General features: G+C 38.0%; 1 protein-coding gene across 2 annotated transcripts in view; it reads left to right on the plus strand.

The window, feature by feature from the left end:
• The window catches only part of gfra2a (GDNF family receptor alpha 2a), a 104,574-nt gene that overhangs the window by 50,741 nt on the left and 28,985 nt on the right, over positions 1-24,848 (plus strand). For both annotated transcript variants that reach the window (XM_056246546.1, XM_056246547.1), the window contains exons 5-6: positions 16,731-16,840; positions 20,096-20,236. In XM_056246546.1, the coding sequence (XP_056102521.1) occupies positions 16,731-16,840; positions 20,096-20,236 (251 nt within the window). The remainder of the gene's footprint in view (positions 1-16,730; positions 16,841-20,095; positions 20,237-24,848) is intronic.

The following is a 24,848-nucleotide window of genomic DNA, read 5'->3' on the forward strand; positions in this document are numbered from 1 at the left end:
TCACATCATGGCTTGAATCCATTGCAGTGGAAATTGGCCTCACATCATCTCTCATTGGCCGCGCTGCGATCGGAGCTGTGAGGGATGGCTTTGTCTGAGCATAGGAATACAAGATGAACTGGGTAATGAATGACACTGCAGGCTCATACAGAGCTTGACTATTTAAAGCCACAGTTGGCAGCCCCATGACCTCACTGATTCAACACTGTTTGGGTCAATAGCCTCAATAGACTCATTCACTGTCTGTATCTCCTCCCTTCAATGTCACTTTAGGTCAGTGGCTTTGGGTCTTGGCAAGGAGCTTTTGAAATGCGTGTATATTGTGTTATAGGGGGATTGTGAGATCGAATCCTGGCTTGCAACATTTTCTGATCCTGTTACTCTTTCTTCTTCCCCTCATTTCCTGTCCTTTCTTCTGGGCTTAATTTGTGCCAGAACAAGCCAGATCTAGATTTTAGTTGATACCCCTGGATGCCTCAGAAGGAAATTTATGCAATGACTTAACACATATGTTTTATGAAAAGGTATGTATAATTATAATAAATGTGCAATATACCCATAAAAACGGGTATTAAAGGGATAGATCACCCTAAAATGAATAGTGTGCAATCTTTTGTCATACTGTTTGCAAGGCACAGTATAGTGCTTATATATTCAGTGGTGGCTCCAGGATTTTTTTCTTAACAGTTCAAAGGGGGTGCTGAGAATAAACAATCTCTAATGAAAAAAAAAAACTATACTTTATTGTATTTAAAATATATTCCCCTTTTCAATAGTACATTGCAAATATACTAACTAATTGTTTTACTCTTTAAATACATTAAAAGTGTATCAGCATTTACCTGTTTTTTAACACACTTTAAAATAATTGTACTTTAGTATATTTTCAAAAAATATACTTGAAGTGAAAATTCTGTTTATTTATTTATTTTTTTAAGTGTATTTATTTGCACATTACTTAAAATATATATGTAGGTATATGTGTAACTGTGTGCTAAGAATGATCATTGTAACAATACATTGAAAGTATACTTATACTTTCATTATTTTAGTATACAATAATATATTGTACAAAGGAATATTTGTTTATTAATGTGAATTTAATATTTAATATTTGTTTATTTTTGAAGACAAAGACAAATTGTGCAATTTGTAGTATTTGGAATAAGCCAAAGGTATTACTGAGCATATACTTTTTACTCAACTTATGGTATATGGCTTGTATGTTTCGAAGACACTCGTAATGAATTTGCAATGCACTTGTAACACAAATAAAGTACACTTTAATATCACTAATCAAGCATGTAATTAGTCCCTACACAGGCATATAAAGTATACTAAAAATACTTGAAGTTGTTCCAATTTAGCACACACAAGTACACTAAATACACTTAAAGTTATGCTTTACTACAATTTAATTACAACTAAAATATACTTAGTACAAAATGAGTTGTTCAAAGTTCTGTAATTTTAATTGTGGGGGGCAAAACATGCACATATAAACGTTACTCAAAAATCCTGATGCATAATATTAGATACTTTAATTTTAACATGATTTTGTTTAAAAATGATGTATGGATGACAGGGTTAATGGCATTACATGTCTTCCCTCTCTTTTTGGTAGTTTGTATTCCTGCTTTCATAAAGCATGTTGAGCTTGAGTTGACTGCCCCTAACCATGCCCTATTTATGTCAATATGACACAACAAATTTCATTTGTTTTTTTAGCCCAAATCCTAGTCCTGGTATTATTCATGTTATGTAATAGTTTCTCCAGTGGAATAACTGAGCTTTTTAGCAAAACTCGTTCTTCATTTGGAGCTGCATTTTAAGCTGTTCAGCAGAGTGAAGGTTCATGGCATAGAACATTTCATTTTTTCAGAGGCAGCATGACTACTGATATTATTTGTTTATTAAGTTCTAATGTTCACATACTGCCTCAAATGACTTATCTAGAGTTTGTCTATGCAGTATTTGACACAAGACTCAAGACTTAACGATTTTATTAAAGGGAAATCCATCTGACTTTAAAGAGCTTAAGCATTTAAAGTGCCATAACACATAACTGCAGCTTATATTTTATCGTGCTTTTGTGTGGACACTAAAATTGTTATCTTTCTTGGTGTGAGAAGGACTTTAATATGAGGCCGTATCACCACAATTATATTTGTGGAGGTATAAATGTAATTACATATGGCAGTTTCATTGAGATTATATTTCTCTTATTGTTATGTTTGGTTTATACTGTCATTTTTGTGATTAATGTTACTGTTATTATCCTCTGGTGTAATACAGAGATGATGGATTTTTAATTGATTTTTAAGTAGGCGAATGGCTGTGCATTCCAGACCAAATGGTCTATATAATTGTCAAGGAAAAAATAACAGCTAAGCTTTCTGGTCTTAACTGATTTGAACTGGTATAGGTTTTGGTTTGAACTGGTTTTCAGATCATTTAGCTGATCAGTCGAATGGACAAAAAAAAACAAGTGCCCTAATCCCCTCTAAGACCTGCAAACCAGAGCAGTCTGACCCGCTTAGCTTTGCTCAAGTCGTTCCGTCAGATCAAGTGTTTCAGTATCTCAAGTTCTGATGCATTCAGAGGTCTGTTTGAGGATGATTGTTCTACTCTTTACTGTTGTGATTGGGAGCATTTCAAGCCTGCCATTTTCATTCCATATTTGAATCTGTGTCTATTGCGACGCTACACTGCTGACGGTCGTGACAAGCTAAATCAGATACTAGTTGTGATTTTCTTTTCAATTTTTTCCTCAGAATGAAGAATGTAGTTTAAGGATATCCATCTACCACTCTGGGCGTCCATTTGCACTGTATCTGAAGCAGTTCCTCGAGTGGGATTTTTTTTTAATCTCCCAAAAACATGCACTTTTTTAGCCCTGATTTATAGTACAGGAATGTTGTTTATCTGTTTTGATGGGGACTGGTGGAAAGCCAAATATAGGAGCAGTCAAGACTGGTTTCGAGCATACAGTCCAGGCAAATAAAGCACAGACTGACAGGGTTAGCAATCGATCCCTCGAAAATAGGAGCCAGGTCATGGTTCTGCTGGAGAAGTATGAATCTGACAGGCTTTCGTGCAGTAGGATGTGGTGTGTTTTCCAAACACGGGTAACATGCCAAATGAGCAGTCTGTCCCACTGCTGAGTTTATTTATCTTTGCACAGCAATTCCAGATGTGAGAGAAAGGCTTAAATATGCATGTTGCAGCAACTGAGGTAAGTGAATAACAGAGGTATCAACAAATTTTCAAAGTCAATTTTCTGTGTTGACCCTTGACATTACAAGACACTCTAAAATGCCACAATGACTTACAAGAAGTTGCGCAGTGCAGCTTGATGCTTGCTGTCTACATAAGGGGCCGTTCACTAAGAATGTGTTTGTGTCTATAAAGGTGAGATGCAGCACAAGAGAATCAAAAAGAACACAAGTATTTGAGATGTTTTAGCCTAACATAAATGTGGTGCTCTTGCGACCCTATAACATGTACACTATAGCATGCTTTTAAACAGTGCTTATTGCAGAAATGATATAGCCTACTTAAAAATAATACACTCACAGTAAGTGTGAACAGTTTAAATATAGTTTAAATTTATATTTAATGCAATTAGCTGAACTTTAGAGTACTTTTTTTGAACCAATTAAGTAGGACTTAAGTACATCTTTATATGTAATTTTATAATTACTTCTATTGTCTTTGAAATATGGTTAAAATGTACTGCTGAATTTACTGACAAGCATTTAAGAAGACTTTTAATTCATTTCTATTGAAAGACAGAGGTCACTCTTCCACCGGAACTAGACTTGCGTACTGCTGTTACCGGGAGCCAGTCATTATAGTTTATAAAGTTATGAATATGGATATTTGTCTTACAAAAACACATCACTTCACTTCAGAAAGCTTTTATTAACCCCCTGGAGCCGTATGGATTACTTTTATGATGGATGGATGTGCTGTTTTGGGCTTCAAAAAACAAGGTATCATTCACTCCCATTATTAAGCTTGGAAGAGCCAGGATATTTTTAATATAACTCAGATTGTGTTTGGCTGAACGAAAAAAAGCCATTTAACCCTAGGATGGCTTGAGGGTGAGTAAATTATGGGATAAATTTCATTTTTGGGTGAACTAACCCTTTAAGTGCTGCTTTTTCATAAGGGGAGACTAAAAGCAATGAGATGCAGAGTAATCGTCAAAGATGTCTGTCTATTACATGTTTACATAGTAAAACAAAAGGTGATGCAGTGAAACGTAAAGATGGTGATTTGGAAAAGTCTAAGCTCATGTGAAGGGCGATTTGGAGACTCAAGTCACAATTGATTTTTAGAGATTGAAGTTAGTTTTCTACTGAGCTAATAGCACAATACAAATACAATACAATATTTTTCCGAATTCAATATATAATACTTTTCAGTATTGAACATTTAAAACTATATAATCAAATTGTGTCTTCCATTGGTTTTTATTTATACTAAGCTCATCACAGTGCATTTTAGTGAAGTATGGAAAGTATGGAATATCCATTCTGGAAAGATTTCTTGACCTGGCCAAGTGAATGGCTTTATGTGGAGTGATAAGGAAACAAGATGACCAAATTGGATGTAGCCTGTCACATCAGTCTGAGTGCGGTGTATGGTTAGGTAATGAATTGCAGGTAGCAGGGCACCAAGCCAGTGACTGACTGCACTGGCTAGAAACAGTGTTATGAATATGATTCTGGCAGCAACTTCCAGGGCACAAACTCAAGTAAAGATGTAATGTGAAAATAACTGGAGGTTATTAAGTCAAACAATGTCAAGGGTTTTGGATGCACTTGATGGATTGTGTAGTAAATGCATTTTTTTTGGCGATGAACATGGACAAGTACCCTGGACAAGGAGCTGAATTAAATTGGTGTCATTGAAGGACCTGGTTGTATTTCTGTTGTGTAAGCAACATTATTCAGCAGTTGCCAAAATGTGCTACAAAACCAGGTCACCTGTAATAATGCAGGGGTTTTGCATACCTGGAGGCTGCTACTGTGTACCTTTAACTAAAACGATAAGACATTTACTATGTACCAATTTAGCTGCTTATACTACACTCTAAAAGTATGTACTCTTTGTGTGAAGGAAAAGTAGATACTTTTGAGTGTTTAGCAGAAGAGTAGGCATACTATCACATCGTAATTGCGCTTTGTCGCATAGTTACGTGCATTCTGTCACCGTAAACCGGCCTGTCAATCATCATTAACATCCTCATACACACTACATTTACGCTACTAAAACCAGTCTTCCTACCGTATTGAAGGGGAGAACAAGTAAAAGATTGATCCGTCAGTCAGATAATTCTGCTAATGTTTTTTGCATAATGATGCATTTAATAGTTAATGGCCAAACCCATCTGCTTTACTATTGTGATATCTGTATCTTTTAAAAAAAGTTCACAGTGTTGTTGCAGTTGGAATGTATTACAGATTACATTGAATAATTGTTCGTCAGGTTAGAAGGTTAGGTCGTGTTTGTTGTTCTGAACCAAATCCTTCTCCTAAGCGCAATGGGTTGTGGGCAATATCAGCCGTCAGAGTGTGCACAGATCAACACTTCGAAAATCTACCAGAAATAGTAGACCACTTGGAGACATTTGGCTTACTCTTTTCATCATGCTATGCTTTGGGACACACTTTTTGTAATCTCAAAGTATTTAGGATGGATAGTATGTACATTGAGATAAAGGGATTGAGATGGTTGGGCCTTGGGAGGAAGAGAAGCTTCTTTTTCGTGGTTGAGTTTGTTTGGCATGTTCATATCTTATCTGAAATTGCTGAGGTGGTATCAAAGAAGATAAATGAAATGAGACAAAGAGAATGACATGGCTTGGCATTGTTATAAGAGTGATAAGTGATGCTCCTTACATAGGCTGTCTTAGAAAGCAGCATTAATCTTAATTCGATGATGTTACTTATCTTCCATCAAGGAACCTAATAAGTGAATGATTTGCTCTACATAGGCAGCAACTCAACTCACAATTTCTATACAGTTTGACATTAGCATGTTGCTAATCTAACATCATAATATTCTATAAAAAAAATTACCCATAACATAATGTGTAAATAAATACCATTTTCACACTTTTCAGTTTTGAATGATATGTTTATTTATAATTCATTTAAAATGCATTACACTCACCCCGTCTGCCTTCTTGGATTTATTGTTTCACTGTCAGTTAAGGCCCATTCATACCTATAACTACCGTCCACACCAACTGATTATAACTTGCTGTTTATTATAAGGCAGCATAAAGGCTAAGTTTTATAATTATAGGCTAAGTGTAAATAGCAACAAAAAAAAATTTCTTAGCACTAAATGAAATAGCGTTAAATTATATTTACACTAAGTGTAAATAGTGACAGATTCTATTTACACCAAGTGAAAATTGCAGAATTTTCTGTACTAAGTGTAAATAGTTGCTACTTATTGTCCTTGGTTTGGATGGGCCTTTAGGGACAATGCATTTTTGGATTTTCCCCACTAAGGGTATTTGTGATTATACCTTAAAATTCTGAATTCTAAAAATCCAAACTAGATATCTACCATAGGCAACATAATTCAGTTGACTAGAACATAATTTGTGTTTGGAGCATTCCAATGATTACTTAAAATGCATCTTTAGGCAGCTCGCTAGGTTTTGGAACAGAGCGCATGTGATGACAGAAGCAGGTGATTTGTTGTAAACATAGAATAATGAAGTGAGAGTAGACAAACCATGAAAAATACCTGGAGATCGTGGAGATCAACAGTGGTTGAGCAGAACAGACATGTCCAGAACAATGGACCATTTAAGAATCATTCTTCATTACTTAAGAGGGTAATACCTACATTTTGTAACTAAAACCTCTGTTTGGGGATACAGCTGTGTGAAAATATCACAATAGATGAGGAAGAAGACCCATAAAAGACACAAAAGGCATAGGAGGCACTTGGGCATCAAATCATTTGGCTTGTTCAGCTCAGAGGCTCTTTCATGCATAGATGTGAAGCTGGATCGATGCGACACATCAAAATGTTTGAAGTCTCCACTCTGTTGTTTTTCCTCCACTGCATCTGATTTGTCTGAGAGATTTGGATAGGCTCTCACAGGGAGAAAGCAAAGAACTGATCGATCTTAACATGGGTCCCCTGACCCACTTCTCTGCACTAACATAACCCTAACTAGGAGGAGCAAGATATTTGTAAGGACTTCAGATGGAGATAGAAAATATTAAGTTAACTAATGTGTTAGTGGATGGGATGTATTTGGTGATAGAGCAAAAACCTGAGTTTTGTGGCTTTTAAGATAATGTGTCATCATTCATTCAAGCAATTATTTCAAAAGCACTGATTCATTCATGAACAAAAACGTGACTGGCTGAAATCACATACTACTATAAACTGTAGTTGCAGAAAAACAGTGTGTGAAAAAAACAATAGGCAAAAAGACGACTTCCGGTGAGATTCTGAAGTGCGCATACAATGGACCCTTTACTATTCCATGAGGCCACGGGAGAGGATTTGTGAATGGCAGTGAAGCGATATCGTTGACGATGACTGATCACATGACAATATGATGAATGTAGCATTACATTCACACTCTACAGAATGTACTTTTCAATGGTAATTACTCATTTTTGTTTGCAGCCTCTTATTTATGAGTGAGCCATTGAATCATTCACCCAACAAATCATTCGTAAACCCTGATTCATTCAGGAATGAAACCAGTTTCATTGCTCAGAGATGTGAACGATTGATTTTGTTGTTGCTTTGAACTATTTTCAAACTATTTCACTTGTTGTTACGGGTGTGCACGGAGATGAACCCAAACGCAGACGGTGTACAATGAACTCAGGGTTTATTGGGACAAAACAGGAAAACAAAACCCACGAGGGGGCAAAACAGACGAAACAAGGGATATAAGACTGGCAAGACTAGATAATGACTGAACAAGAAACAAACAACACTTTGTATAATACTAACAATGACTTTCCACAGAATACTCACAGGTAACATTTGGCAATGAAACGACACAAGACAACAAACACAAGGGGATGAAATAAGGAGACTAATCAAGACATAATAGGTGACACGGGTAAAGCAATAATGACTAAATCAGGATAACAAGGGGGCGGGTCTAAGAGACGAGACAACACAAGCACATGACCAAAACACAAGGCCATGTGCTTGCACACAGAACATGGGTCTGTCATGATCCTGCCGCAATACTAAGAGAATCACCGACATGATGGCAGAATCATGACAGAACCCCCTCCTTAAGGAGCGGCTACCAGACGCTCCCCAAGGAGACATCAAACACGGGACAAGACTGACTGAGACATAGACAAGACCCAACAAAACATGACAAATAATAACAAGGTTAAACAAGAATAAACAATGACAGGGTTGGGGTGGAACATCAAAAATAATAAACAAGGAAGGGGAGGCGGAGGGACAACAAAGTCTTTTGAGCGAGGGTCCAGGGTGGGTAGGCGGGATGGTGATCTTGGGACTACGGGGTGTGGGCTTAGGACGGGGGGTCCGAGCGGACTTGGGTGGAGTGGTGTGGGTAGAGGGAGAAACAGTCCTGGGTTGAGCCATGACGGGGGAAACAAACGGGAGTCCGGGGGCAGTGGAGACAGCAGCAGCGGGAGACGAAACGGAGACACGGGAACTGACAGGGGAAGAGGAAGCAGGAACGGGAACAGAGTTACTTGAAGAGTCAAGGCTTCCCAAAGAAGAGGTGAGACTCATCCCCTCCGACTCTGGAGAGGCGTGGGTGCTGCGCTCTCGGCGACAGGCGTGGGTGCAGCGCTCTCGGCGACAGGCGTGGGTGCAGCGCTCTCGGCGACAGGCGTGGGTGCAGCGCTCTCGGCGACAGGCGTGGGTGCAGCGCTCTCGGCGACAGGCGTGGGTGCAGCGCTCTCGGCGACAGGCGTGGGTGCAGCGCTCTCGGCGACAGGCGTGGGTGCAGCGCTCTCGGCGACAGGCGTGGGTGCAGCGCTCTCGGCGACAGGCGTGGGTGCAGCGCTCTCGGCGACAGGCGTGGGTGCAGCGCTCTCGGCGACAGGCGTGGGTGCAGCGCTCTCGGCGACAGGCGTGGGTGCAGCGCTCTCGGCGACAGGCGTGGGTGCAGCGCTCTCGGCGACAGGCGTGGGTGCAGCGCTCTCGGCGACAGGCGTGGGTGCAGCGCTCTCGGCGGCGGGTTCGGGTGCCGCGCTCTCGGCGGCGGATACTGGGACTGAGGGCGAGACAGGACGGACAGGGACATCAAGGATCTTGATGAGACGAGACAAGTACTCCGACAAGGTCCTTGCAGCAATAACGACCGGCATCTCTTGCTCTGCTGAAACTGAGCGTACGACAGCCTCAGCAGCTGAATCAGCCGCTTCCCTCTCTGCATCACTCACGGCTGTAGGCTTGGGAACAACCCTTACCGCTGCAGAATCTGGAGCCGCGCCCTCAGCGACCGATTCAGGAATGGTACCTTCGGCTGTAGCGGGCTCTGGGATCGTGCCAGCAGTAACGGGCTCTGGGACAGTGCTTACAGACACAGGGGACGAAAACAGACCAGAGGCTCCCCTCCTCCTCTTCTTCGGTCGGGAGCAGACGCAATAGCTGGACTCATGGCTGGTTGGGGAAGCTCCACAGGGACCGTAACTAGCCCAGGAAGGGCAGCCTCAGACTGCGCTGACTCTGTAGCGGAGGACTCCGAAGCGGACTCCCACGAGGCGTGTCTTCCCCGTTTGCTGCAGAGACTGGTGGGCGGAGATGATGCCTCAGGGACGGAAGCGGCATGGGCCTGGTCCCCAAGGGTGACCACAGCCAAAACACGACCCTCCGGGATCACGGGCAGCTGGGCGGGTGGTGAGCTCGTGGGTGTCTGTGACTCTCTCCGAGATAAACGATCCACCATATCAGTGAACGGATAGGTCACCAGCTCCTCCCGTTCAGCCAGGGGTGGAAGAGAGTTGAGACCTGCAACGAGGTAGCAGTTTCGGAGGAACTCCGGGATGAAAAACCCCCTCTTGTTCGCAACCCGGGCATACTCCCTTATCGATAGCCGTCCCTGAGCGGGAATCGGGAGTTTGCCTCTCCTCGAGTCAGCGATGGTCTTGAACCACCAATCCTTAAGTTCATCGGAGTCATGCTTGACAAGAGAGGACATACCGTCTGCTGGGTTCGATGTTGGTCGGTTCATTCTGTTACGGGTGTGCACGGAGATGAACCCAAACGCAGACGGTGTACAATGAACTCAGGGTTTATTGGGACAAAACAGGAAAACAAAACCCACGAGGGGGCAAAACAGACGAAACAAGGGATATAAGACTGGCAAGACTAGACTAGATAATGACTGAACAAGAAACAAACAACACTTTGTATAATGTTAACAATGACTTGTTAACAATGACTAACAATGACTAACAATGACTAACAATGACTAACAATGACTAACAATGACTAACAATGACTAACAATGACTAACAATGACTAACAATGACTAACAATGACTAACAATGACTAACAATGACTAACAATGACTAACAATGACTAACAATGACTAACAATGACTAACAATGACTAACAATGACTAACAATGACTAACAATGACTAACAATGACTAACAATGACTAACAATGACTAACAATGACTAACAATGACTAACAATGACTAACAATGACTAACAATGACTAACAATGACTAACAATGACTAACAATGACTAACAATGACTAACAATGACTTTCCACAGAATACTCACAGGTAACATTTGGCAATGAACCGACACAAGACAGCAAACACAAGGGGATGAAATAAGGAGACTAATCAAGACATAACAGGTGACACGGGTAAAGCAATAATGACTAAATCAGGATAACAAGGGGGCGGGTCTAAGAGACGAGACAACACAAGCACATGACCAAAACACAAGGCCATGTGCTTGCACACAGAACATGGGTCTGTCATGATCCTGCCGCAATACTAAGAGAATCACCGACATGATGGCAGAATCATGACACTTGTAATCGTCCTATGGACAAAAACATAAAAAATCACTCAAAATATCTTCTTTTGTGCAGGATAAAGAAACCGTCCATACCAATATATGCATCAGTACAAACTATTGAACAGACTTGCTCATCTATCCCTCATAGCCTCATTTTAATTTGTGTTTGATTAAACATGATGTCTATTCTAGAACACAATCATCTCAGTCTCCTTTTAAGTAAAAATATTTCAAGTTTACTCTATACTATGAGGAGAAATGTTTCTCTCTGGGGTGAATCAATAAATCTGAACATGCCCCCCTCGCTGTTGGAAGACGAATCTAACGTAATAAGGCCCAGTAATGGCCCTCAACATCGATAAGTCTGAAATTCAATAGAGATTGGACCATTTCAATTGCTTTCTTGGCGAAAGGTGCAGAGCCCTTTTGTTTTTCAGTGTCAATCATTAGTCTCAAAGTGGCTCAGTACTTTGTCCTTCAAGCCAGCATCAGGAGCGCTCTTTCATTCTCATGTATAGGGTGACTCCATCATTTTCCAATTGATAGGCATAGATTTAGGCGGTCCATGTGCAATGAAAGCAGATTTTAATCTTTGGTCGCAAAGCAACTGGATGTTTGAATAAAAACCTGGACTCTATGCCATCAGATTTTGGTATTTATTCTCACTATTAGATAAATAAGTACCATTTGCAAAAAGACACATTCATATTCTTGACATTTCTAATGACCCCAGAAAATGATAAATAGTCGCAAAGTACCACTGTACATTATGAATCCTAAGATAAATGCTAACTGCCTGTCTTTGGTTCAGTGCCAACTAGAGCTGCACAATTCTGGATAAATTAAGAATTCCTTTTTTTTGTTTGTTCATTTAAAAAAAATCACGATTCTCCAATTCTGAACAGACAACTAAACAAAATAGCATGCAATTTACAAGAGGTTCTGAATATTTAATTAATTTGATTTTTTTTTTTAAATAGTTTGAATGAATGATTCAATGACTCACATATTAATACTTCACTTGTTTCATTACTGGATGAATCAGTTTTTTTTTTTTAAAGAAATCTCTTGAATTAATGATTCACTTGTCACTTGTCGCCACCGTGGCGTAACGATGCTGTTTCATACAGTAGCTAGCCTAACTGCTTTCTCTGGGTCAGCGGCAGTGGCAATGCATATTTGAATGTTCTGGAAAAGAGCCGTCCATTGCAACGAGAGCATTGTTCTCAGGTGACAGCTAAAAACAACTAGAGAATTTCCATAGAGAACTATACAGGCATCTAGTGGTAACACCAAAATTAAAAAGAAAAAATATTATAGAACAAAAATAAATTTCATTGGTTTTACTGGGATGGAGGAAGTTTCATTTTTAGGTGTCCGGTCACTTCTGACCGGGAAGATAACAAAAGGTGCACCCAAATGAAGAACACCTGAGGGTTACAAGATATGAATTCCTCACAGGCCTGAAGAGCATTGGACTGAGATTCATTACCACACAAACTGACTTTTAAGCATTAGATTTTTAATATATATACAGTATATATATATACTGTATATATATATATATATATATGGTAATGAATCTCAGTCCAATGCTTTTTTGTGTGTGTACATGAAAAACTGTTAGCAGTGCTCATTTTGGGGTTCTCTCTGAGAATAGAGAATCTAAAAGGACCTTTCTAACCCTTCGGAGGCAGACAGGCTGTAATTTGAGCAGTGAGTGGTCTGCTCAGGTATAATAGAGGAGTCCTGGCGAGAAGTGAAATGTGCTTTATCTTGATGCCAGAGCACTTTCTGCCCAAACAATCCAAGAAAGCCTTTTCTATACTTCAAGTGAACAGTAAATTATAGCAGTTATATTGTCCTTACCTGAAAGGCAAAACCTCACGCTAAAATCTCGGGTCTATCTTGTCTCGCTCTCTTCTCTCTGCCAAAAACAACTGTTTAGTAGGTTCTTGCATCTCCTCTGCTAATAAGATACATTTCAGTTACCATAACAGCTCCCCCAAGACATATGAAAACACAAAACAACCCTATCCTTTTGGTTTAAACACATTAGCAGGCTGAGTACTTCATTTGAACCATAAGGAAGATGAAGAAAAGTCTGTCTAGAATTAGGAGGGAAAAATCATTACAATGAAACAAAAAGGAAGAGTGCAATGTGCGAGGAAATTACAACTAATACCCTGAGAGTGAGTGAACAAATAAGACATGGAACAAATAAGACAAGCATTATTTGCTTCATTAGCTGGTTAATGCAGTAGAAAGAGAAGGAGGCCCAGTTTCAGAGTCTTTCGTCCTGGTTTAAAGTTGTAGCTGTACGTGAGGGAATACTATTATTGATTGAGTCCAAGCAATTTTTAATTCCTGAACACATGGGGTGTCCATCAATTGTCACTTTGACCATGAGCGTCTGGGAGGATGTAGCTGAAGAACAGGAATGTTTTATTTCCAAGAGACTATGGCAGAAAAGCAATCAACAATACAAAATTAAAACATATTACAAAATAAAAGATCAAATAATGTATAAACCACTCATTTCTTTTGATAACACTGTTTAAGGGGAAGGCTACGTCTTTTTTTGCCTCCCTTGAGCTCATCGTTTTCTCACTGAGAAATACAGTAAAAGCAAAAAAAACACATGAGAGAAGAGAGTGCCTCCACATTTCTGGGACTGGTTAATTACTTTGTGAATGTGATAGAGCCGGGTTGATTATAAATTTGCTACATCAAAACCGCATGAATGGGTCACACTGGTCAAAATGGATGGAGTAATAAAAAAAAAAAACTCTCCCACTCAGACATCATCATCAGGATAAAAAAATGATCACTTAAGGATCTGCGAATCATTTGTTTTTTAGCAGCCACTCTGTAATAATCATAATGGTTTCACTTTCTTTTGATGGTCCCTTTAAAACATTCTTTTGACTATAAGTAACGTTGCACCTACATGTCAACTAACTCTTATTAGGGTGTTAGTTGAGTATTAATAGACTGGTAGGGTTAGGGTTAGATTAAGTTGACATGTAGTTGCAAAATTACTTATAGTCAGTAAAGTGTCTGTTGGAGGACCATCACAATAAAGTGTTTGCGGATATTAAGCAGACAATCTACTAATACTTTGATGAGAGTTAGTTGACATACAGTTGCAAAGTTACTTATAGTCAACAGCACGTTCAAAAGGGACCATCAAAATAAAGTGTTACCATAAAAATATAATAATAAGAAGAAAAAGAAGAAGAAGAAGAAGAAGATAGTAATATTTATTCTAATTTATAAAAATAATTTCCAAAGAACAACTAGTAATAAATATAAAATTCATTGAATATTCTTGTTTCTGTATTATTTTAATTATTATTATTTTCAACTTGATTCAACTTTGATGTGGTTTAATTAAAAAAAGAATGTTATTATAAATATTTTTAAAATATTATAATAATCAATTGCTTGTTGTAGTCCCTAATGTAAGGTAAATCATATCCCATGTGCCATTTCCCAGTAAACTGTGTAAAATATCAAATGTAACTATAAATTCATTTGCATCGCATTGAAGATGAAACAAATACTGAGAGGGAACTTTGCCTCGGCCACTGCTGAGCAATGAGTTTCAACTTACAGGTTCATTCACAACAGTCTGTAGCACTGTTTTTGTTTTGTATTTACTCAGGGCAAAGAGTAATCCTTGATTTTTCACAGAAACACGTACAATAATTTATGTATGATAGGAGCTTTTGCATTATTTATAAGTACTGTAAATGCTTTGGAATAAACTTAGCTTTTGCCCAACTTTTGTCAAGTTTTTATTTCATTTGGACATTGGTGGTTTTGCTTTAAAAAAAAAACAAAAAAAACATGGTAAATGTATTACGAATATAAAACATCTTGCCTGTTTGTCATATTGTGCAATAGTTAAGAAAGTTAGAAAAGTTTTATGACTTCCAGGTCCTATTTTTTTTAAGTATTAATATCATGTTGGGAAGCCAACTGGTACATCAATATATTTTGCACCTCTCCATTTGATTCCAGCAGTGAGAACAGATGTAATTAGACATGTAAATCACAGCAGGGTCTTTAGCGGTATGCTAATTAAAGGTGCATTTACAAAGAAGGGAGGGTGTATGAATTAAATACACTCTGCTGGGAGTGTATCTAGTAGGCTACTGCATTCCACAGAGACCCACTTCTAACTGTACTTTCTGTCTGACTCGAACTTTAGAGTGCACTAAAGGGCACTTGAACAATTGTGTTTGCCAAGTGGATTTTGAAGGAAAAGATTATAAGACTTGAGATATTGTCTGCAAAATACAATAATAAAGACTGCCAACTTTTGTAATCATGTTTAATAGTAGGGTTGTTTGAGAACAAGTTCTTCTAGCTACCTTAATATAATTTTACTGACCACTTGTTTAGTCTCCTGTAAATCCTCAATGGTCCAAAAATCACACTCCACATATGTATATTTAATAAAGTATGTTCATGATTGGATTGGATTTTGTCATGCTTTTATTCAGCAAGGACACATTCAATTTATGAAAAGTTACAGTAAATATGATGTAACTAAAGATTCCAAAATCTTTTCTAGTAAACTTTCAATGTGTCAAAGAATACTGGGGGGAATGTAACAGAGTTTCCACAAAAATATGAATCACCACAACTATTTTCAACATCGATAATAATAAATGTTTAATAATAAATGTTTAAAAGCATGTTTAAAAAATAATAAAAGCAGCGAATTAGCACATTAGAATGATTTCTGACACTGATGGCTGGAGTAATAGATTTGCTAATGCCATCACATAAATACATTACATTTTGAATAAATAAAAACAATCATTTTCATTTTAAAAATCCAGCCTTGGTGAGCATTCTATATTCTAAATTCTATATTCTATGACCCCGAGGATTCATAAACAGTTGTTCATTCATAAAATGTTTTAGATGCTGTCAATATGTATGCATTAGTGTCTATGCAAATGTATGAAAATGCATGTGTGCTGGAACCAACTACGAACGAGATCATGCACAGATGTAGACTGTTCAGAATAAGATAGCCAACCAAACAGCAAAGGAATGACTATAAATGAAAAGGACAGAGGACTGTGTGTGTGGTTAGACTGGTGATGTTTGTGGGTGTTGAGAAACAGCCACTGTGTCTGTTCACTTGTTCGGCCGCTGCTCCCAGATTTCCCGTAAACTTGTCCGACAATGTTAAAAATTCTCTGCAACAACAAATTGCTTACACAGACAGAGAATGAAAGGCTGAGATATAGAGGGAGATGACTATAAGGAGACATTTCAAGTGTTTGTGGAAGCTCTTATGCTCCAGAGAGGATGTCCTGTCTGCTGCCTGACCCCCAGGATGCCTCTGAACCACAAACATGCTGTGGTCACAGTCAGCAACGATGACTAACTAATGGACAAGAGAGAGAAAGAATGAAAGACAGCAAAAGAAAGAGAGATGGTCATAGTTTCCCCTTATCTTGAAGAAAAAGCATTGATGTGTAAAGCTGAAGATGCCTCTGAACATGCACAGACTCAAACTCTGTCCTTTGTGTATTGCAGCTGGCCTCTTCAGGCATAAACACACATGCACAAACAAACTTTCCCCAATTTTTCACCCCTAGGCAAAACTATAGACTGACTGCATTTCGTTTTTCCATGTAGTTTCATGTTGGCTTGATGCTGTGTTTTTCTGCCAAGGTCACGACTGGCTGATTTCCACACAAACTGTCAGATGACCCATCACTCCATCAGCAGCTGCCTCAACGATGACTACCAGGCCTGCCTTGTGTCTTACACCAGACTCATTGGTGAGCTAAAGAATGATTTTCATTATTCTGTTTGATATATAGATGTCGACAGAAGTAAATGCAGTGAATTTTCATAGGCTATTTATCTAGATTATGTTTATGCTGTGGTCAAACTGACACCAAACAAAATCAACATAACTTTTCTGAATAGCTTTTCTATACCAATAAAACTGAGTGGAAATAGGTAGAAACTGTCACGGAATGGGTAGATATAGGTGCGAGGACTCAATGGGATTTATTAAGTAAACAAACAAACACAAACTACAAACAAAAATCCCTCGTGGGGGAAAAACGAGAACAAAAACAGGCAGGAACAGGATACACAAGGAACATGGGAAATATGGACAACGAACCAGCACAGGACTGCAAACACAGGGAGACTAAATAACAAACATAAGAGGGTAACAACAAGGCAGGTGGGGCAAATCAATCAATAATCAGGTAACAAGATGGGAGGGGCCAGGCAATTGACAAGAGAGCACAATGGCATAAGGAATACAAGACAAGCCATGTGCTCACAAAAAACCTAAACACAAACACATGACACACCGGGAATGTCTGACAGAACCCTGACAGAAACGCACATTAACATACAATTAATACAAAACTGTTAACCTCTTAACCGTCTCCAGAGCGTCGGCGCACTGAAGCGTTTTTTTATTTATTTAGTTCAAATATACTATCAGATTTAATGTTATACCTTGACAAACTATACATCATTAAAAAGATATAAGACTCAAGATTCAGTATTTGACCACTATTGTATTCTGAGAAACTTATAGTGACAGTTATGTCTTAATTTGTGTCAGGAGTTATGAAATTAAAAAATGAGTCGTTACCTTTAATATGAATTATGAGCCTCAGCCGGTCTCATTCAGAAAAAAACTCCCGTGCGATCGTCATGACAGCGCTTGACAAAACAACGTCCCTCAGGGCTTTTAGCTCAAACATGTGCAGATTTGGAGAAATATTGATAGATTCTCATAGCTTTACATTAGACTTCTATAGACAGGAATAATATTTATTGAATTTATACCCAAATGCGTCGATGTAATCATTTTGAGCGCTGTATACTCTGTACTGTGTTATCAATTCATCCTGAAAGTGAGGGCGCTGTTTGAACAGAAGTCCATAATATATGGATCACATGAAGAAGAGCCATAATCATGTGACATTCAGGAAGTCCTGCCACAACAAAGCTATCCGAGATCGCTGTAAAGTGCAGATAAAGATGTTTTGAAGACAATAAACATGATTGCAATGATATTTGATTTACCTGTGTTCTTCGAGTCATGTCAGGTATTTTCATAATAATTGATTATATGTATAATGTAATGCTAATCGAGATAGACTTTCAAATTGTGCAGAATACAATAAAATAATATATTTTCTATCTGATTTTTTTATCTGAAGCCAAATCAGATTACAGAAAGTTATTTAAAACACTCGACTTGCGCTATAAAGTAAGTTTGGAGAACAAACATAGTTTTATTCTCATAAATTGTCGTGTATTGATGGTGTGCTAAGCTAACATGCTAGCTAGTACTGAGCACCTGCTACCTTACTTCGGTGTAATTTTTATGATTTTTTTCTAAATAAGAATGCTTACTGAAATGTTTCGTTTTTCAAAAAGGGCATTTGATACAGTTTCACTGTGAAGTGAGAACTTTTATAAAATAAATGAGGGATTGAAACAGTGTGAATTGCTAGTCGTTAGTGATTATAATGCAGACAAAAGAAAAGCATATTTAGAGCAATAAACAGGCTGGAGAGGTGTGAATATGTGCAGGGGAGACTGAGACTGAATGGGGCTCGTTTTTGCATCACAAAACAATAGAGGCAATAGACTGAATAGATGCTTATAAGAAAACAATAAACACCAGTCTAATCAAAATAAAGTCATATGACATGATCTTGAAAAACATTGAACTAAATACAGAGTTTTAGACTTATCATCTTCAAATTTTAAATATAACATGGCCAGACATGTGGCTTTAGCTGCAGTGCATTTCTAGATTGCTACAATGCCAACTTCAATTTTATTTTCATGAAGATGTTTCATAAAAATAAATGTATAATAACTTTACAAAACTTTGAAGCTATTTATAACTATTTTTTTCATTATGATAATAATTAATTCTACATTTACAATAAACTTCCAGGTGTCAGCTTTCAAATGAGATCTTACTTGTGCTTTTAGTACAAAGGGTTCATGAACTGTATCTGTTTCAGTTTGGGAATGCCATATCTGGGGATTTTTCAAAAATGGGCTTGAAGCTTAACAGGTTAATTTTGAAACTGATATTATTATTTTTACATATACACTACTTTTCAAGCGTTTGGGGTCAGTGCTATTAAAAAAAAAAGAAAAGAAATTTAATAATGAATCATTTTATTCAGAAAGAATGCATTAAATTAATCAAAAGTGACAGTAAATACTTTTACATTGATACAAATAATTTCTTTTTCAAATAAATGCAGTTCAAATTTCTTTTCTTCAAAGAATCCTAAAAAATGATCAAGGTTTCCACAAAAACATTAAGCAACTATTTTCAACATTTATAATAATAAGAAATGTTTATTGAGCATCAAATCTGAATTTCTGAAGAATCGTGTGGTATTGAAGACTGGAGTAATTATGCTGAAAATTCAGCTTTGTATTGAAGTAAGACCTTGCATTTTAAAAATATTAAAGTAGAAATAGAAGGTGTTTGAAATTGTAATAATATCTCACAATATTGTAGATTTATAGTATTTTATTTATGTATATTTTTCATCAAATAAATGCAGCCTTGGAGAGTGTAAAAAAAGACTTAAAAACAAATAAAAAATCATACCGACACCACACTTTTGAACTGTAATTTATAGCATAATATACTAAAAAATTCAATCTCAAGAGAACATGAGGGTTAAAAGCACTATTAATATTTTTTCAAACATTGTATAACTTTAAATATGTATAATATTTTATATTAATTATTAATATCAATTGATTAATTATTCAATCATTAATATTTAATCTTTCGAAAACATTGTGCGCATCCAAATCAAATATAATTAACTAAACTGAACAAATATTTGATACATATTTTTCATTGATCCAGATGATAAATAACAAAAAGATAAAGAAATTGTTCGAAATGTTACCTCTGAAAATGAAGTAATGTTGATGCCTGTGTTCATTTCCTAATTCAATGTGATATACATTATTAGTTACTAGAATGACATATTGTGTTTGATTTGTTCTGCCTATAGGTACGGACATGACTCCTAACTACATGGACTCAGGTCACTCAAACTTCACCATCTCCCCCTGGTGTTCCTGCAAAGGCAGCGGGAATCAGGAAGAGGAATGTGAGAAGTTTCTACAGGACTTCATGGAAAACACCTGTCTCCGTAAGTCTTTCCTCTTTTGTTATTAAAGCGTTCCACCTGTAATGTCTGTCCCTTCCAGCTTCACTCACCTCTTAGCTTTCAGCATTTGCATTCAATTCAGAATTATACTCAGCTTTTTGATAAGTATTCAGGATATGGTACTTATGAGCATGCGGTTGTTTAGAAATAGGTTTCTTTGCTACGTTTTAAACCTGAATGCTGCAGCTACTGTTACAATGTTTGAAAGCTGCCATGTTTTGTGTTTACTTTCCCTTACAAAACTCATCACATGTGTGGAAGCTCTACCCACCTCCAGAATCATAAAGTCTGATTGTTTTGTAACTAATGTCATGCTTGTTAGCAAAAAGTAAACATGTCGGCTGAGGCTAAATAAGGCTTCCACCCTGGCTTGTTATCGTGTGCTGCTACAGGACTCCTTTTATGGTATTTAATGGTGATAATGTGAGACTTCAGCCATTTAAAACTGAGTTATTTGGCTTATTTTCAAAAGATAATGAAATTAAATTCATGTGGACAGACGTTTAGATTTACAGATTTTAGATTTAATTGAGGATGTTCATTCTTTAGCATTAAAGTCGGCATTCTTATTGTGACGTACACTGGTGATCCAAAACATTATGACCAGTCGCAGGTGAGGCGAATAATGTTGATCGTCTCCTAACAAGGCCACATATCAAGGTCTGGGTAGATTAGATGGTAAGCAAACAATCAGGTCTCGTAATCAGCGTGTTGGATGCAGGAGAAATGGGCAGGAATAAAGATCTGAGGGACTTTGACCAGGGCCAAATTGTTCTGGCAATGCAAATGGGTCAAAATATTTCTGAAATGGCAAGGCTTGTGGGTTGCTCCCAGTCAGCAGTGATGAGAATTTACTAACAGTGGTCCGAGGAGGGATGAATCACAAACTGGATACAGGGTGTTGGGTGCACAAGGCTCATTGATGCACAAGGGCAACGGAGGCTATCCCGTCTGGTCCAGGCCAACAGAAGATCTACTGTGAGACAATTTTAATTATGTTTACGGGAGGATTGTGTCACAATACACAGTGCATTACACTCTGCTGCGTAGCCACAGACCAATCAGATATTGGTGATGACCCCTGTTCAACATCAAAAGTGCCTTGGCACGCGAGCATTTGGAACTGGACCTTGGAGCAGTGGAAGAAGTTCGCCTGGTCCGATGAGTCTTGTTTTCTTTTACATCACATGGATGGCAGTGTACGTACAGTATGCCCCGTTTACCTGGGGAGGTGATGGTACCAGGATGCACTGTGGGATGACGACAATTGGACAAAAGGGAGTGTGATGCTCTGGTCAAGGTTCTGCTGGGAAACCCTGGGTCCGGCCATTCATTTGGACGTAAATTTGAACACGTGCCACCTACCTAAACATTGTTGCAGTCACACCACCAAAAACTCTGATTGTTTTCATTCACTGTTTCTCCCTGCCTTGTTTGTCATCATGGTCACTGATTTGATTTTGTGATTGTGTTCAGGTGTGTGCGTGTCATAATCTCCCCTTCTTAAGTTCAAGTTAGTTGGTGTGTCTTTGTCGGGTCTCGTATGTAGTTGTGTTTGGATGTACCTTGTGGAAATACCTGTTGCATTAAAGCCCGTTAAACCTTCTTCATCATCCTCGTGATCTTCGTGTTATTCGTTTGTTTAGTCTCTCCGTCACGACCCGTGACAGTTGCAGACCAGGAACACCCCTTCATGACAATGGTGTTCCCTAGTGGAAGTGGCCTCTATCAGCAGGATAATGCTCCCTGTCACACTGCAAACATTGTTCAGGAATGGTTTGAGGAACCAAGAGTTCAAGGTGTTGCCCTGGCCTTCAAATTCCTGCAGCGTGTGTTATGAATAACGTGGTTTTCAATTCTTAATTTTAATAGGAATGCACGCGTTTGTAAATTTCGCATGAGGGCAAAAAATTTCACCACAAGGATTTTGCAAATTGGTGACTGTGTTGACCGACAGGAGCCTGCTAGGTTTGAGCTGCTGCTTGGTTTGCTTCTCTATGAGCTGTGGTTTATATACAATGAAACACTATTGACAATAGATGGACCTTGAAATTTCTCTATGTGACCACACCTTTAGCTTCGAGACAATAATAGTTCCTAAACAGTGAATAAATTAACCTTTAGCAGATATACACTTTTATGCACTTTAATGTTTCAGTCTTTCTCTTTATGAAAAAAGTATTCACTCGTAGCCCATCATATTTTGTCCAATCAAATGCGCTCTAGAATAAGAATGGCCACACTCAATACCATTTATACAGGTAACTGACTAGCAATAGCATGTAGCAAATCATAGTTCATAACTGTTGGTGAAAACATCTTGTTTCTATACTGGCAAGTACATGATTCTTTGTCTGGGTTTTGCTCAAGAAAAGGATTTTTGGTAAAGAAAGCTCTTTTTAGGAAGAAAAGAAATACAGAAACAAAAATTGGAAAATTACTTTCATTTGTTGGTAACACTGAAATGACACATGTCATGAATATGAAAGAGGTTTTATGCATGTTTATGACCACTGTCATTAAAGGGTTAGTTCACCCAAAAATGAAAATTATGTCATTAATGACTCACCCTCATGTCGTCCCAAGCCCATAAGACCTTCGGAACACAGTTTAAGATATCTTAGATTTAGTCTGAGAGCTTTCTGTCCCTCCATTGAAAATGTATGTACGGTATACCGTCCTTGTCCAGAAAGGAAATAAAGACATCATCAAAGTAGTCCATGTGACATCAGTGGGTTAGTTAGAATTTTTTGAAGCATCGAAAATACATTTTGGTCCAAAAATTCCAACACAGAGGACTTTTTGCCCATATGACTGATTTTTATGCCCAGCCATATTTATTTGAACCCGAATACACGGACGCACCAGATACACGTCAGCAGCGTCTTATATCATCAGCGTCACTGCGGACTCGTGAACGCAGATTGACAACAAAACCGGAAGACAATACAATGCTGATTAAAGTTGTAGTTTTATTATTTTTGGACCAAAATGTATTTTCGATGCTTCAAAAAATTCGAACTAACCCACTGATGTCACATGGACTATTTTGATGTTGTTCTGTATTTCCTTTCTGGACAAGGACAGTATACCGTACATACATTTTCAATGGAGGGACAGAAATCTCTCGGACTAAATCTAAAATATCTTAAACTGTGTTCCGAAGATGAACGGAGGTCTTACGGGCTTGGAACGACATGAGGGTGAGTCATTAATGACATATTTTTCATTTTTGGGGGAACTTACCCTTTAAGTGTCATTCGCTCAATTATGACATTTTTAATGCAAATATGACATTGTTTGAGATGTCTTTGTTATGACACCTTGACATAAACCAATACATCATAACCTGTCAGTGTCTTTGTCATGGCAACTTGACATAAACCAATACATCATAACCTGTCAGTGTCTTTGTCATGACAACTTGACATAAACCAATACATCATAACCTGTCAGTGTCTTTGTCATGACAACTTGACATTACTAAGACAACACAGCCTGTCATAAATATGTCATAAACATGACATAGCAGATTAATTATCAAACTTAAGAAACCACTTAGCTCTATGGGTTAGCATTACATTAAACTGTCAGGTGGTTGGTTTTGACATTGGCTGTCATGAGGCCATTATAACATTTTAATGACAAATGCAATTTATACCACTGTAGTTGAGGTCAAGAAAAAATATTCATGGCACAGTTATAATGACCTCGTGACAGCCATGTCATGTGTCATGTCATGATTATGAAGGTGTCATGTCAGTCTTATGCACACCCCTTCATGTAAAGTGTTACAGATTTGTTAAAGAAAGATTAACTTTACAATCCTTCAACAGACTTTGTTAATCACATTTCATATAAAAATTCATTATTAGAGATACAATTAGAAGGCAAATAAAAGAGAATCTAAGATGAAGAAATTCCACAAAAAAAAAAATTTGACTGTTTGGCATGATTATCTTCCAGAGAGTGAAAGAAATAACAGAGCGGAAACGAAAACATAAGATAATACACTACAGAGCTTCAGGCATTAGCACAGGAGACATTTCATCCGATATCCCACTGTGAGATAGGCTGAGAGAGATTTTTCAACTCAAAACAAGCAAGGATACAGTATAATTCGCATGGATTGCATGTAAATCATGGCTCTGTTACCAAAACTAGCAAGCTGCTTTCGTAGACTGCATTTTAAGGAATTGTAGGCACACTTCTGACGTAAGGGCTGTTCCAAAAATGTCTTATTTTGGGTGAACTGTAAGGCAGCATCACATATATCCTTGTTGTGGATTGAATAAGATGTTTTAGATATACATGCAGAAAAGTAGTAAACAGTATTTGGGTCCGGATGTTTGATGTTAGCAAACTCTTTTGAAATTAATTGTGAGTCAAATCTCCTGTCTGCTTTGCGTAAACAGCATTACACTATACTTATAGTGTAGGTACTGTAAGTGAAGTTGTTGCATATTAAACGTGTTTTACGAGCAAGCATGAAGGCTTGAAAGGCTCACCAAATTGTGAGACAGCCTGTGTATGTGTGTGTGGTGAGTGGATGTGTGTCCTGGTTTGTTTTTCTAGCAATTAACTGATCCAAAAT

The sequence above is a fragment of the Rhinichthys klamathensis genome, unplaced genomic scaffold, assembly GCF_029890125.1.
Source record: "Rhinichthys klamathensis goyatoka isolate OS25496 unplaced genomic scaffold, OSU_Roscu_1.1 h1tg000040l_1, whole genome shotgun sequence".
Taxonomy (NCBI): domain Eukaryota; kingdom Metazoa; phylum Chordata; class Actinopteri; order Cypriniformes; family Leuciscidae; genus Rhinichthys; species Rhinichthys klamathensis.